Genomic DNA, 14682 nt, shown 5'->3' with positions numbered 1-14682 from the left:
CCTTAAAAAAAAAGTCATTTAGGCCAGGCGCGGTGGCTCACGCCTGTAATCCTAGCACTTTGGGAGGCTGAGGCAGGCAGATCACGAGGTCAAGAGATGAAGACCATCCTGGCTAACACAGTGAAACCCCGTCTCTACTAAACATACAAAAAAATCAGCTGGGCGTGGTGGTGGGCACCTGTAATCCCAGCTACTTGGGAGGCTAAGGCAGGAGAATGGCGTGAACCTGGGAGGCGGAGCTTGCAGTGAGCGGAGATCGCACCACTGCACTCTAGCCTAGGTGAAAGTGTCAGACTCCATCTCAAAAAAAAAAAAAAAAAGTCATTTAGGCCAGGTGTGGTGGCTCACGCCAGTAATCCCAGCACTTTGGGAGGCCAAGGCGGGCGGATCACCTGTGGTCGGGAGTTTGAGACCAGCGTGACCAACATGAAGAAACCTCGTCTCTACTAAGAATACAAAATTAGCTGGGGGTGGTGGTGCATGCCTATAATCCCAGCTACTTGGGAGGTTGAGGCAGGAGAATCACTTGAACCCTGGAGGTAAAGGGTGCAGCCGGCCGAGATCAGGCCATTGCACTCCAGACTGGGCAACAAGAGCGAAACTCCATTTCAAAAAAAAAAAAAAAAAGTCATTTAACACATGCTTATTGTGGCCTAGGGGGTAAAAGGTCATGAGCAGAATATTGTTGGGAAAGAGGGTGAAGGTAGAGAGAATGGCAAGGATCCATACCATGTTTGTGTTATTATTCCCAAACTATAACAGGCAGAAGTGGAAAATTTTTCTCCATTTTCCCTTAGTACCTGGGTTCTCAGGTGGAGACCAGTGGTTATTAAAAAGACAGAACTTCCCATGTGCCTTGGGTGTGAGCCATTCAGGTGCTACAAGTAGAGCAAACCCACAGCATCATCCTCTACTATCTGTGCCTTCCTGAACTGAATGAAATCTGAGCAAAAACATGTTGGAATCACATAGCTGGCTCTGCTCTCTATCAAAAGCTTTGCATAATTGAGGAGGAAGAAGAGGCAAAGGGGCCAGGGAAAGGTATGGAATTAGCCATTGTCTGCAAGCCCCTTTCCAGGAAAAAGATCTAGACATCAAGCAATTTGCAGCTCTGAAATAATCTTTAGGGTCAACCTAGTGCTCTCTGAAGGAAACCCACCAATCTTAGCTCAGCTCATGTGTTTGTCTTTACAGTGGAAAGATCTGACTCATTTTTCACCAGGCTGTAGATGGTGACCTTCTGTCTACATATAATACAGTTGAAGACAGCTCAGCTTCATTATCCAAGTGCTTGGGGAGCAGTGCAGAGGGGATGAATTCCCAGGTCATCCTAGGAATGGCCAGTCTCTAAAATAAAAAGGGGTAAGAGCTGAAAACACAACACCTGGGCAGGGGGAAAATATCACCTCATTGTCTCCTTTTAGATCTCAGATGGATGCATCTTTTCTCTTGTTCTTTGCGCTTCTCTGTCCTCCCCATGTAGACTGCAGAAGAGAGAGAAGGCTAAGGTTTATGAGTGGGAGAAGAAACAATCCTATCCCTCCCATGTCTCATTTCAGGACATAAGGAACGAAGGGAAAGGGCCAAACTAAACACTTTAAATCACTAGATATGATACACAGGAGATGATACTTTTTGGGGTTTTTGGGTATACCCCGAAGTATAGCTCTCTGTTAATAGAAAGTCCTCACAAAGTCACTGCTGTTCAGTGGTATGTTTGGGCAGGGGTGGAGAAAGTAGAGCAGGGAAATTCAATTTGAGTCTTATAATAATCAGTTTTAAAGCCAAAGATGCCCAAAACAGGGTTAGTGCTCTCAAGTGAAGTTTGAAATTACAGGGAAGTCTCAATGAACTATTCTGACTAGGGTACAGTAGCAAAAAAATGTAGAAGAGACAGGAACAATTGCCTTTGATTGCAATTGTAGCCAAAAGTCCCTAATACATGCTGATCAAAAAAGCTCACTGTTGTCTGGGCCAGAAAGATGTTTTCAGGCTCCACTGCTAATAGTTTTGCTCTGACAATCCAATTTGGTAAGCCTCTCTTCTTCATGTGGAGGGTCTAGGGCAGGGGTACTCCAGGACCTGAGGAATCCTGGAGCTGAAATGGAGTTGAGAGATGACCTACAATTTCCTGGTTTTTAACAGAAGAAACTAAGCCCAGAGTCACCCATCTGGTTAACAACAGAAGTAGGACATGTAGAGCCCAAGTTACCATTAGAGGGTTCTTTCTACTGGAACACTTTATTAAATCTTGCCCCAGTTGGAAGATTTGGGCCACCCTGCTTGCCTTCTTTCTTGGGTTATTAAATGAATGGTTTTTGGGTCTGCGTCTTGGTGACCTAAATCCTTGAACAGGAAACACAGGCTTATGAATGGGAGGATAAATAATCCTCTTCCTCCTATGTCTCTTTTCAGAGATAATGGACCTGAGGAAAACCCCAAACTAGATGGTCATTAAGTCTCTTTAAAGTAGAAACGGCCTCTTAGCTTGAGGACTACCCCAGCATATGTATTGCATCAGAGCCTACAATGTGGATCCTATCCCCAGCTGGACCAGGTCATTCATATCAGCATTCATATCAGCACTACCCTGTCTTAGATGCTTTTGTCTGATAAACTTTGAACCTATCTCTCTGTTTCCAGAACAGAGTTCATAACTCTTTTAAGAAGAGGAAGCAAATCAAAGCCTGGAATTCAAAGCTTTCTTCAGCAGAGTCAACAGACCAATAAAGAAAGGGAGTCCCTCTGCCTGTGGTATTGTCCACACTCACAGGGTCCCACACTCTTATTTGTTCCTACAGAGTAAAATGAGGCTAGAAATACCTATCTTTCTTTTTCTTTGGGGTGTGTGTGTGTGTGTGTGTGTGTGTGTGTGTGTGTGTTTGTGTGTAGAGACAGAGAGAGGTGGCCAGTTGGGGAAAAAAATAATTCCTTTGTGGATACTGCTGTGTGTGGGGGGTAGGGTGAAAGGTGGGATAAGTTTCTCCCATGCTGGGAAGTTCAAGCTGCAGATTTCAAACTAAGAGGATATAAAGAGACTTTCAGTTGCATTTTCACTGGAAAAAAGTCAGGACTTATTTCTGAGCCAAGTCCTGAAATATGCCTTACCCTTAACCTACTCAGAGGAAGGGGATTGCCCAAAAGCTACAATTCAACTAACTAACTGCACTCAGTGGGCAACAAAGACATTATATTTTCTGTTTGAGACATGAACTTCTATTGACTAGGGCAAGGTATAATTCTGAAGCTGCCAAAATGAGGGCAGCTCTCACCATCCTGAAGCCCACCCCAGAAGCTCCAGTGAAACTTCTCTTGCTTCCCAATGGTAAAGCTATTTTCTTCTTTTAAGATTTTATTTTTATCTCAGGAGCTACTCATCTGACTGTTCTCATGATCCAAGGGGCTGTCTGGATTCTCTGGCTTTAGGCTGTTAGTAGGGAAAGCTGAAGTCCTCCTGCAAATGATGGAGCATGATTCACGGATCTACTGGCAGGTCCATGAGGAGGTGAGGGATTACCAGCTGGTGCCCCAACCAAAGGAAACACTATGCTTTCAAAGATTGTCTGATTTGGCCTTTTATCTGGCCTTATCCTCAGAATCTGAGTTATCTTAAGTGGAAATATTCTAGGTAGTCAGACAACATTTTCATGCTTCCTTAAGGATATGAACATGTATCTTCACCCAGGCAAAGTGAGCAAGTATCAGTAAGGGGAGACAGGCTTCAATGGTCATCTGGTTGACTATGATGTTGGAACACCTAAAGCTGACATGTGAGCATGTCAGGAACATACCATGCCCACCATTGATGCTTTGAGGGCACAGGCCGGGGAGACAGGCACAGTAGGAACTACTAGACATATAAGCAAGGGTTGATAAGAGTCACAACACGAGATAGTTTTGTTCATGAGAGAAGGAAATGGGGCGAAATAAGGTATGCAAAAAATTTTCTGGCCAGGCATGGTGACTCATGCCTGTAATCCCAGCACTTTGGGAGGCCAAGACGGGTGGATCACCTGAGGTCAGAAGTTCGAGACCAGCCTGGCCAACTTGGTGAAACCTCATCTCTACTAAAAATACAAAAAATTAGCCAGGGGTGGTGGCGGGCGCCTGTAATCCCAGTTACTTGGGAGGCTGAGGCAGGAGAATCGCTTGAACCCGGGAGATGGAGGTTGCAGTGAGCCAAGATTGCGCCATTGCACTCAAGCCTGGGCAACAAGAGCGACACTCGGTCTCAAAAAAAAAAAAAAAAAAAAAAAAAAATTTCTGGAAGCAGAGTTCATAAGTTCTTGACCTTGGAGGGGGATTGGGGTACAATATTTCATGAACATATCTAAAGGTCCACGTTCCGTTAAACATTCTACTGCTCCCAGACAGGACTAATCATAATTTTTTTCTTTTTTTTTTTTTTTGAGATGGAGTCTTGCTCAGTCGCCCAGGCTGGAGTGCTCAGTGCAAGCTCCGCCTCCTGGGTTCACGCCATTCTCCTGCCTCAGCCTCCCGAGTAGCTGGGACTACAGGCGCCTGCCACCTCGCCCGGCTAGTTTTTTGTATTTTTTTTTAGTAGAGACGGGGTTTCACCGTGTTAGCCAGGATGGTCTTGATCTTGTGACCTCGTGATCCGCCCGTCTCGGCCTCCCAAAGTTCTGGGATTACAGGCTTGAGCCACCGCGCCCGGCCCTAATCATAATTTTTTTAAAGGCACATAAATAATATAGAAAATTTAAAAAGCGAGAACCTACAACTCTAGCAGCCAAGGGGTAAGAAAATGGGATTTGTGTGAGGAGGTACAGGGAGGGCTGTTTTGGTACACAGGAAGCAGGCAGCCTGCTTCCCAAGTTTGCAGCTCCCATCTGGATGTCTGCCCTGGGGTTTCCTCCGTTGCATTTCTTTCTTAGGGCTCTTAGGCAGTGAATCTCTTCCTTTCCAGCCTTGCTTCCCAAGTTCCCTACACCTCTCACCCTACACTGTGCACTTCTCACTCCATGCTAAGTTTCTTCTCTACATGTTTCTCCCAATATGCTCATTGCCTCCCAGATCTTCTCACCTAGGCCTACGTCTTTATCCCCAGACTCCTGTCTTCAGCATTCCTCGACCCAATACCCGGGTCCCTCTCTTGTTTTGTTCAGATACCCTCTCTGCTGCTCCTTTCTCCTCTCTGTCCTGCTGTATACCCAAACCACATCCCCACGGAGGAGCCCCGCGGCTGCCAGCTCCAGCCAGTCCTCAGACCCCTGCGGTGATCTGTCTCCCGCCTTTTTAGGACCCCAAGTCCCTGCTACCTCCCTCTTAATACTGGGGCCTCGGGCCAAACTCCCCCGGCCATGTTCCACCCCTCGGGCCCCAGCCCAACGCGCGCCCCTCTCTCAGCCTGGCCCCTTCCCCAGCCCACGTCTCCCAGCTCCTTCACGCCCGAGCCCCTCAGGCCCCGCCCCCGGCCACCGAAGCCCCGCCCCCGCTTTACCCCCCCAAGCCCCGCCCCTCACTCACCTGAGGCGTCTCCGCGCGCGCGCGCAGGCTGTGAAGGGTGGGGGAGAGGGGACGGTGTTGGGGAAAAGGGAGGCGGGGGGGGCGGGGGTCCCCCACTCTGGCCCGGGCGGCCCAGTGCGGGGGGAGTGGGGTCACTGAGGCGGCGGCAGTCGCCGGGCCGGAGCCAGGACCCGGGCGCTGAGAGGCGGCGGCGGCGGCGGCGGCTCCATCTCCATCAGCAGCTTCACCTGAGAAGGGACCTGCCCCCCCATATATCCCCCCCCATCACAGCCGTCCCCCTCCCCCTAACAACTTCCGGTCCCACTACCAGGCGACAGGCGGCGTGGCCGAACACCGAGCGTCCCCAAGCCCGGGAGACTGCTGGGGGAAATAGGGAGAGGAGCTAGGGGAGAGTAGCCGAGCGCCGAAAGATTCAAGTCCGAAAGGCGCCATCGCCTGCCGAAGGTAACCTAAAAACTAGCCTTTAATCTGCACCCAGTTTGCAATCTAAGCACACACTGGACACCCTATGTGGCCTGGCACGTCAGGCCCTAGAGCCAAGTTTTCCCTCTGTACCTTGTGAATCCCAAAAATCTGAGACAGGTCTCAATTTAGGAAGTTTATTTTGCCGAAGTTAAGGACGCACGCCCCTAACACAGCCTCAGGAGATCCTGACGACATGTGCCCTAGGTGATTGGAGCAGAGCTTGGTGTTATACATTTGAGGGAGACGAGAGACATCAATCAATATATGTAAAGGCGGGACAATTCAAAACTGGGAGGAGGCTTCCAGGTCCTAGGTAGATAAGAGGCAAATGGGGCCAGGCGTAGTGGCTCACGCCTGTAATCCCAGCACTTTGGGAGACCGAGGCGGGCAGATCACCTGAGGTCAGGAGCTCAAGACCAGCCTGGCCAACATTGTGAAATCCCCGTCTCTACTAAAAATAAAAAACTAGCCGGGCGTGGTGGCAGGCGCCTGTAGTCCCAGCTACTTGGGAGACGGAGGCAGGAGACTCGCTTGAAGCCGGGAGGAGGTTGCAGTGAGCTGAGATCGGGCCACTGCACTTCAGCCTGAGCAACAGAGTGAGATTTTGTCTCAAAAAAAAAAAAAAAAAAAAAAAAAAAAGGCCGGGCGCGGTGGCTCAAGCCTGTAATCCCAGCACTTTGGGAGGCCGAGACGGGCGGATCACGAGGTCAGGAGATCGAGACCATCCTGGCTAACACGGTGAAACCCCGTCTCTACTAAAAAAATACAAAAAACTAGCCGGGCGAGGTGGCGGGCGCCTGTAGTCCCAGCTACTCGGGAGGCTGAGGCAGGAGAATGGCGTAAACCCGGGAGGCGGAGCTTGCAGTGAGCTGAGATCCGGCCACTGCGCTCCAGCCCCGGCGACAGAGCGAGACTCCGTCTCAAAAAAAAAAAAAAAGCCGGGTTTGGTGGCTCAGGCCTGTAATCCTAGCACTTTGGGAGGCAGACTGATTGCCTGAGCTCAGGAGTTCAAGACCAGCCTGGGCAACATGGTGAAACCCATCTCTACTAAAATACAAAAGAAATTAGCCCGGCGTGGTGGTGTGTGCCTGTAGTTCCAGTTACTTGGGACACTGAGACAGGAGAATTGCTTGAATTCCGGAGGCTGAGGTTGCAGTGAGTGGAGATCGCGCCACCGCACTCCTGCACTCCAGCCTGGGTGACAGAGCGAGACTCCGTCTCTACAAAAAAAAAAAAAAAAGAAAGGCAAATGGTTGTATTCCTCTCAAAGAAGGCAATCAGATATGCATTTATCTCAGTGAGCAGAGGGATGACTTTGAATGGGAGGCAGGTTTACCCTAATCAGTTCCCAGCTTGACTTTTCCCTTTAGCTCAGTGATTCTGGGGCCCCGAGATTTATTTTGCTTTCACAGCCTCCTAAGACAATATTGATTTTAAACTCCTAGCACCCTTTGCCTTTCCTGCCAAGTGCATTGGAATTGTTGGGGAGAGGGGTTGGAGGATACATGTTTTTGTCACCTCTCCTCTCTTCATGGTATCCTGAAGTCAATCACCTAGGTGTCCCTGCAGATACTGCCAGACCTCAGAGAAGGAAGCCCCCTCTCCCTTTTTTTTTTTTTTTGAGATGGAATCTTGCTCTGTCGCCCAGGTTGGGGTGTAGTGTGATCTCGGCTCACTGCAACCTCCGCATCCTTGGTTCAAGAGATTCTCCTGCCTCAGCCTCCCAAGTAGTTGGGATTACAGGCGCCCGCCACCACACCCAGCGAATTTTTGTATTTTTGGTAGAGACTGGGTTTTGCCACATTGGCCAGGCTGGTCTCAAACTCATGACCTCAAGTGATCCACCCGCCTCGGCCTCCCAAAGTGCTGGGATTACAGGCATGAGCCACTGTGCCCAGCCAGAAGCCACACTTCTTAACCTACAAGCCTACTTCCTCTGTCTTCCTCCCAAGTTTTGTTTGTTTTGGACTAATCTCATTATACATCCCAGTACAAATGCATCCTCCCTCCTGCAATAGGCTCACTCCCCAGGCCCAAGAGTCATGATCTTAAACAGACTATTTATTAGAAAAGTAGAACTGTAAAGGGAGATGGTTGTGCCCTTTGCTCTCCTCACAACTTTGCAACCTGGAGAGATAATAGTATATACACTTTTCTTACACATGCCACACACATTTCTCTGAAGAATCCAAAAAGAAAAGTAAAACAAGGCCTTGATGGCAGTAGGCATGAGAAATGGAGGTGGGGTACGAAAACAAAATAGTGCTTGTCTCCAGAATTACTTATCTCACTTCTAGCCCCTTGCTGTAACAGCTCACATTTCCTGGCACAGGTTCAAAGGCCAAGAGGGATATGTAACATAGTGTCCAAAGAGGGAGGGGCCCTGGGTGAAATGTGCTATATGTGTACTTGGGTATGGCTTAGGAAGCCAGAGTTGTGATCCAAGAAGTTGAGGGGTGGGAAAGATTTTTCTGAAGCAGTGAGGCTAATGGGTGGGGAAAGGGGTTGAGGTGGCTCTTTTCCATGCTCATGGGGCGACAAAGACATGGACACGATGCCAGGCATTGCTGAGGACACCTCGCAGGTTCCAGATTGGGGCCACAGTGTCTGGCTGCACATTGTAGCCATCATCCACAGCCTTACAAACAATGTTCAGTTCCTTTTGTCCAGCTGGCACAGGGGCTTGCAACTGCCACAGACGCCATGCCCAGGCCTTCCTGGGGCGCTGTTCCTCTCCATCCAGCTTAGCCACCTGCCAGGTTAGGCCCCCATCCAGAGACACATCCACCCGGATCACAGCTCTGCCACCACCACTCCATGCATAACCCTTGATGGTCACCTCCCCTGATTCTACAGTCTCTCCATCCCGGGGCTCTGTGATGGCCGACTGGACAGGAAGTTCCTGAATGGATGGAGCAGAGTCAAAATCTACAGTGTCCCAGTCCACAGATGGAGAGAAGCCTTTGTAATCCCGCCGTTGCCAGTGGCTGTAACTTTCCTCTGGCTGCACACTCACTCTGCCCAGCCATTTGACATGGCGGGCACCCACCACTCCAGGAACCACCACACGCACAGGGAAGCCGTGGTCACGTGGCAGAGGCTGCCCATTCATCTCATATGCCAGCAGGACCTCAGCTTCAGGGTCCATGGCCCGAGCCAGAGGGATGGATGCTCCATAGGCAGTCCCAGTAGGGTCTGAGTCCAGTCCCTCAAAGCAGACGTGGGCCTCAGTTTCACAGAGTTGGTGGCCAGCCTGGGCTAACACATCACAAAGCCGTGCCCCAGCCCAACGTGCAGTGCTGATGGCTCCTGTCCTCCACTCCAGACCTTTTACTTCTTTGACCTGAGTCATCTCAGAGCGCCGGTTGCCGGCACACTGCAGAGTGACTGTGATCTCGTACTTGGGAAAGTTGTGCAAGTCATCCAGGGAAAGGGACAGTGACTGACCCCCAGGTGCTCCTACTATATGTAAGCGATAGGTGTCTGGATCCAGGTTAGGTACAGGCAGATGGTTCCGGGTGAAGAAAATAGGGTTGGGTGTGATGTAGTTTTCTGTCAGCAGCTCAGGCGGGGGCTCTGCATTAAAGGGGCGCTGGCTGTTGACCTTCAGGGCTGGGTGACGTACAGGATCATCAGCATAAGGGTCAGAGGTCTCCACGGTGGGGGCTACTTTGTCTTCAGGGTTCAGCTCCCCAATCTTGTACTGAGCCAGTAACTCACGCACGTGGGACTGGTTGTGAACAGCATAGAGGGCCCAGAAGGGCTCTAGGGGACCCCCAGCTGCTAGCATCAGCTTTGAAGGCCCCCCTGGATGTAGGTCCACAAATTCTGTGACATCAAAGACCTCAGAGCCCAGAGTCACCCAGATCCCAGTCTCAGGGCTGGTGTGGGAACTTACTTCCTCCTTAGTGTATATGCGTGTTGACTCCTGAGCAGCCTGTCGGCAGGGAAGGAGTAAGATAAAAGGGAAGAAACTGTTAAGAAGAAATCACTCGGCCGGGCCTGGTGACTCACGACTGTAATCCCAGCACTTTGGGAGGCTGAGGCGAGCGGATCACTTAAGGTCGGGAGTTGGAGACCAGCCTGACCAACATGGATAAACCCTGTCTCTACTAAAAATACAAAATTAGCCGGGCATAGTGGCGCATGCCTGTAATCCCAGCTACTCGGGAGGTTGAGGCAAGAGAATCACTTGAACCCGGGAGGTGGAGGTTGCGGTGAGCTGACATCATGCCATTGCACTCCAGCCTAGGCAACAAGAGCGAAACTCCATCTCAAAAAAAAAAACAAAAAAAGAAGAAATCACTCTAGCTCACCCTGACCCAACCCACAGTGTTGGCCACTGGGAAGTGAAGGTAGCAGATTAGCATATTTCATCTCCACTGTGCATGAAGACTGTCACTGTGGACTCTGTTGTAACTGCAAGAACACAGGTCACGGCCTGGGTTGCGGGTGGAGTTTACTAGGACTGATTCCTTTATTCTGACAATTTTTTTTTTTTTTGAGATGGAGTCTCACTCTGTCACCCAGGCTGGAGTGCAGTGGCCCGATCTTGATCTCGGCTCACTGCAGACTTAGCCTCCTGGGTTTAAGCAATTCTTGTGTCTCAGCCTCTCAAGTAGCTGAGATTACAGGCGTGCACCACTACACCTGGCTAATTTTTGTATTTTTACTAGAGATGGGGTTTTGCCATGTTGCCCAGGCTGGTCTCAAACTGCTGACCTCAAGTGATCCACCCACCTTGGCCTCCTATAGTTGTCAGGGATAACAGGCGTGAGCCACTACGCCCAGTCTGTTCTGACAATGAAGCACCTTCCTTACTTACCCTGCACCGATGGTCCTGATAGGCCAACACTGCACTGAGACCTAATAGGGTTCCCATGACTTTCCATCCCCGGGTGCTGGAGTTATCACCAGAGAAGGTAAGGCTGGGGTACTGGGGCCGAAATGAATCATTTGTGGAGCAGGCCTGAATGTAGATCCTTGAGGGGATTGATTTGAGTCTGGAAGAGAGAGAGGTCTTAGTAGCACATATGGTCATATGAAAGGGTCAGTGAAGGCCTGGGGTCTACTTCTTTCTCCCTGGTTGGCCATTGGTTCCTTCAGTTGGAACTTAGTTTCTCCAGGGATAGGTGGGAAAAGTGGGATCTGGCTTTCTCTCTCCTCCCTGGACACACTCTCTCAACTATCTTATTTGCAAGGTATGACATTGTAAAAGACAACTAAGGGTGGGAGGTAGGGGCTAGGAGGCAAGTCCTGGGATGGGCTGGCTTACCTGCAGGCCTGTTGGAGCCTGAGGACCACAGCTCTGTGCAGCAGCAGCATTGTAGCAGACCTGTAGAAGGAAGATTCTGGGATCAAGATAGGGAGACCCTGGGAGGGGATATTAGGGAAGCCTAAGGGAATGGGTGGGAGGAAGACACAGAGAAGGTCAGCAAGGAGCTTTCTGGGCAAATGGGGAGTCCTGAAAGTGGGAGTCCAAATGGGCCCTTAGAAAAAACTTGGAGCACTTCAGAGACAGACTGTGCTGACAGGATGACAGGTAATGTGGGTGGGGAATGGGGTAGGAGGGATGGGTGCTTCTAGAATCAGAATCACCTCTCTCCCATCTTCCATTCTGAACTTCATCCACCATAGAGAACAATGCCTGGGGCAAACGGCCTAAAGGACCGAAGCCAAATGTCTACTGGCCAGATTATTATTTCTGAAGTCAGCAGAGGATGACTGTGGGTCAGACTGACTTAAACAGGGATTAAAAAAAATAAAGAAAAAAAAAAAAGTAGTGGCAGCGTAATTGGGTGAAGGAGCCCAGATTCTGGGGGCAAAATGCCTTGGGTTTGTGAAACTGGATCTTGCTATTCATTAACCATACCGATTTCCTGAGAAAGACTCCAAGCTGTTCTGAACTTGCTTCCTCATCTCTGAAATGATACCTGCCTAGCAGAGCTAACATGAAGAGTCAACAAGTACAGTAGTACCCCCTTATCTACTGGGGATATGTTCTATGACCCCCAGTAGATGTCTGAAACCACAGATTGTACCAAACCCTATATTACTGTTTTTTCCCCCATACATACATACCTCTTATAGTTTAATTACTAAATTACCCACAGTAAGAGATTAACAACAGTGGCTGGCGCAGTGGCTCACGTCTGTAATTCCAGCACTTTGGGAGGCCGAGGTGGGCAAATCACCTGAGGTCAGGAGTTCGAGACAGCCTGGCCAGCATGGGGAAACCCCGTCTCTAAAAAAAATACAAAAATAAGCTGAGTGTGGTGACATGTGCCTGTAAACCCCAGTTACTTGGGAAGCCGAGGCAGGAGAATTGCTTGAACCTGGGAGGTGGAGGTTGCAGTGAGCTGAGATCACGCCACTGCACTCCAGCCTGGGCAACAGAGAGAGACTCCGTCTCAAAAAAAAAAAAAAAAAAAAAAAGAGATTAACAACAATAACAAAATAGAAAAATTATAACATTATACTGTACTAAAAGGGCTGGGTGTGGTGGCTCACCCTTATAATCCTAGCACTTTGGGAGACCTAGGCAGGAGGACTGCTAGAGGCCAGGAGTTGGAGACCCCGTCCCTACAAAAAATAAAAAGTTAGTTGGGCATGGTGGAGTGCATCTGTGGTCCCATCTACTCTGGAGGCTGAGGTGAGAAGATCTAAGCCCAGAAGTTTGAGGTTACAGTGAGGTGACTGTGCCACTGCACTTCAGCTTGGGCAACAGAGCAAGACCCTGTCTCGAAAAAAAAAAACACACAAAAAAGTTATATGAATGTGGTCTCTCTCTCAAAATACATTTTTTTTTGGCCAGGCATGGTGGCTCATGCCTATAATCCCAACATTTTGGGAGGCCACGGAAGGAGGATCACTTGACCCCAGGAGTTCAAGACCAGCTTGGGCAACATAGTGAGACTGTGTCTCTAGAAAAAAAAAACAAATTAGTTGGGCATGGTGATGCCTGTCTGTAGTCTCAGTTACTGGGGTGGTGAGGAGAGGAGTGCTGAGATGAGAGGATGGCTTGAGCCCAGGAGGTCGAGACTGCAATGAGTCATGATGGCACCACCGTACTCCAGCCTGGGCAATAGGTCAATAGGTCTCCAGACCTGGTCTCAAAAAAAAAAAAAAAAAAAAAAAAAAAGCCTGGGTGATGGAGCAAGTGTCAATCATGGCTCACTGCAGCTTCAACCTCCTGGGCTCAAGCCATCCTCCTGCCTCAGCCTCCCCACTAGCTGGGACTACAAGCGTGTGTCACCAAGCCTGGCTAATTTTTCTGTAGACATGGGAGTCTCACTATGTTGTCAGGGCTGGTCTTGAACTCCTGGCCTCTTGCTGCCTCAGCCCCCAAAGTGCTGGGTTTACAGGCATAAGCCACTGTCTGGCTTCCCCTACCCTCCCCTGCCCCCGACAGGGTCTCGCTCTGTTGCCCAGGCTGGAGTGCAGTGGTGTGATCTCAGCTCATTACAGCCTCAAACTTCTGGGCTCAAGCCATCCTCCTGCCTCAACCTCCTGAGTAGCTGGGACCACAGGCATGAGCCACCATGCATGGCTTTTTTTTTTTTTTTTTTGTAGAGATGAGGTCTTACTATGTTGCCCAGGCTGGTCTCAAACTCCTGGGTTCAAGTGATCCTTCAAACTTGGCCTCACAAAGTCCTGGGATTATTACAGGCATGAGCCACCACTCCCAGCCTCAAAATATCTTATTGAACTGTGTTCACCTATTTTCCAAGCGGTTGACCATGGCTAACTGAAACTCAGGAAAACACAACCTTGGATAAGGGGAGACTACTATAATAACATTGTCTTTGAAGGCCTTTCAGTCCCCAACTCTCCCCCCATTTACCCTAAAAAAATTAAATTGAACCCAGCTAGGAACTGGACCCCAACCCAGGGTCCCGGACCACCTCAATCTTGTCTATGCCACTGTAGTGAGCTCAGCAAATTGAGGAATTATTGGCCAGAGTGTCAGGGGCAGGCTGAAGAAGGAAAGTAATTTTTCTGCCTTCTGCCCGGTAACAGTTTCTTCCTCACATTGCTGAACAGAGAGCACTGACCCAGCAGGGCCGGAGTGAGGAGTAGTGAGAAATGTCTAAACTGCTGATGAGATGCTGGAGACCAATGTGTCGGGGTGGGTGGGTCGTGGGTAGGGAGGCGAAGAAACCTAGAGATGGGAATAGGAGCAGTCTTCACCTTGCCCCTAGGCCAAGGGACCCTTACTCTCTCTGCCACCTACCTCAATGCCAGCAGCCTGTTTGTACTAGACCAGAGCAGTGCAGGTAGTGCTGACTCGTAGGTGAACTCAGTCAACCCAGAATCCCAGGTTTGGGAGGGACAGCCTTTTGCTGTAATACAGAAATGCCACCCGTTGGTGCAGGTGATGACCCCTCACTCCCCACGGGCACATTAGGTAGGAAGATACGTCCGACATCCAGGCACAAAAGGGTCTTGTGGCAACACCCCGCGATCTCAAGAGCACCCAGACAGAGAGAGTGGAGGCAGGTACTGATAGTTTTGTTGCCCTCGAGGTTCGGAGCACAGCTGGACACCAATGCCCCCTCCGCTGCCCAGCTCAGCAGCCCTTCCTCCCCAGCTTCTTTCCCACCCCCAGCCTCCTTACCGAGTCCAGTGTCCTCTGTAATGCAATTTTACCAGCCCAGCTCTCAGCGAGTTCTCGAGGGGCGGGGCCAGCGCCGTTGCGTCCCGCTGCAGTAAGGGACCACTCATTCCCCT

At 49.9% G+C, this 14682-nt stretch overlaps 2 protein-coding genes across 11 annotated transcripts in view; both read right to left on the bottom strand.

Annotated features, from left to right (window-relative positions):
- The window catches only part of IKZF4 (IKAROS family zinc finger 4), a 29253-nt gene extending 23407 nt beyond the window's left edge, over positions 1-5846 (bottom strand). The window contains exons 1-2 of one of the 6 annotated variants that reach the window (XM_015151935.3): positions 5488-5846; positions 1407-1484 (exon numbers count right to left, since the gene is read on the bottom strand). The gene's annotated coding sequence lies outside the window, so the exon portion shown is untranslated. The remainder of the gene's footprint in view (positions 1-1406; positions 1485-5487) is intronic. The other 5 variants (XM_001113592.4, XM_077954485.1, XM_077954484.1 and 2 more) reach the window with 5 other exon arrangements.
- A 2149-nt stretch (positions 5847-7995) lies between these two features.
- SUOX (sulfite oxidase) lies at positions 7996-14635 on the bottom strand. 5 transcript variants are annotated; one of them, XM_077954488.1, is made up of 8 exons: positions 14570-14635; positions 14186-14294; positions 12463-12534; positions 12288-12361; positions 12034-12196; positions 11228-11287; positions 10778-10955; positions 7996-9889 (listed from the first exon to the last, which is right to left on the bottom strand). In XM_077954488.1, exons 6-8 carry the CDS (start codon positions 11275-11277, stop codon positions 8480-8482), a joined length of 1638 nt encoding a protein of 545 aa, XP_077810614.1. In that variant the 5' UTR covers positions 11278-11287; positions 12034-12196; positions 12288-12361; positions 12463-12534; positions 14186-14294; positions 14570-14635; the 3' UTR covers positions 7996-8479. The 5 variants fall into 5 exon arrangements, with proteins under 5 accessions (XP_077810614.1, XP_028685435.2, XP_001113456.2 ...); XM_028829602.2 differs by lacking the exons at positions 12288-12361; positions 12463-12534; XM_001113456.4 differs by lacking the exons at positions 12034-12196; positions 12288-12361; positions 12463-12534.
- Positions 14636-14682: the final 47 nt, after the last annotated feature.

The sequence above is a fragment of the Macaca mulatta genome, chromosome 11, assembly GCF_049350105.2.
Source record: "Macaca mulatta isolate MMU2019108-1 chromosome 11, T2T-MMU8v2.0, whole genome shotgun sequence".
Classification (NCBI taxonomy): domain Eukaryota; kingdom Metazoa; phylum Chordata; class Mammalia; order Primates; family Cercopithecidae; genus Macaca; species Macaca mulatta.
The sequence above is the reverse complement of the archived record's forward strand: the minus strand, read 5'-3'. Positions and strand labels throughout refer to the sequence as shown.

Bases quoted from the DNA above. Each gene is read 5' to 3' on its own strand.
- SUOX (XM_077954488.1), bottom strand. From the start codon at position 11,277: ATGCTGCTGCTGCACAGAGCTGTGGTCCTCAGGCTCCAACAGGCCTGC. The intron at 10,956-11,227 runs GTAAGCCAGCCC...TCTCTCTTCCAG, and splicing joins AGGCTCCAACAGGCCTGCAG to ACTCAAATCAATCCCCTCAA. The intron at 9,890-10,777 runs GTAAGTAAGGAA...CCCTGCCGACAG, and splicing joins ATCAGGACCATCGGTGCAGG to GCTGCTCAGGAGTCAACACG.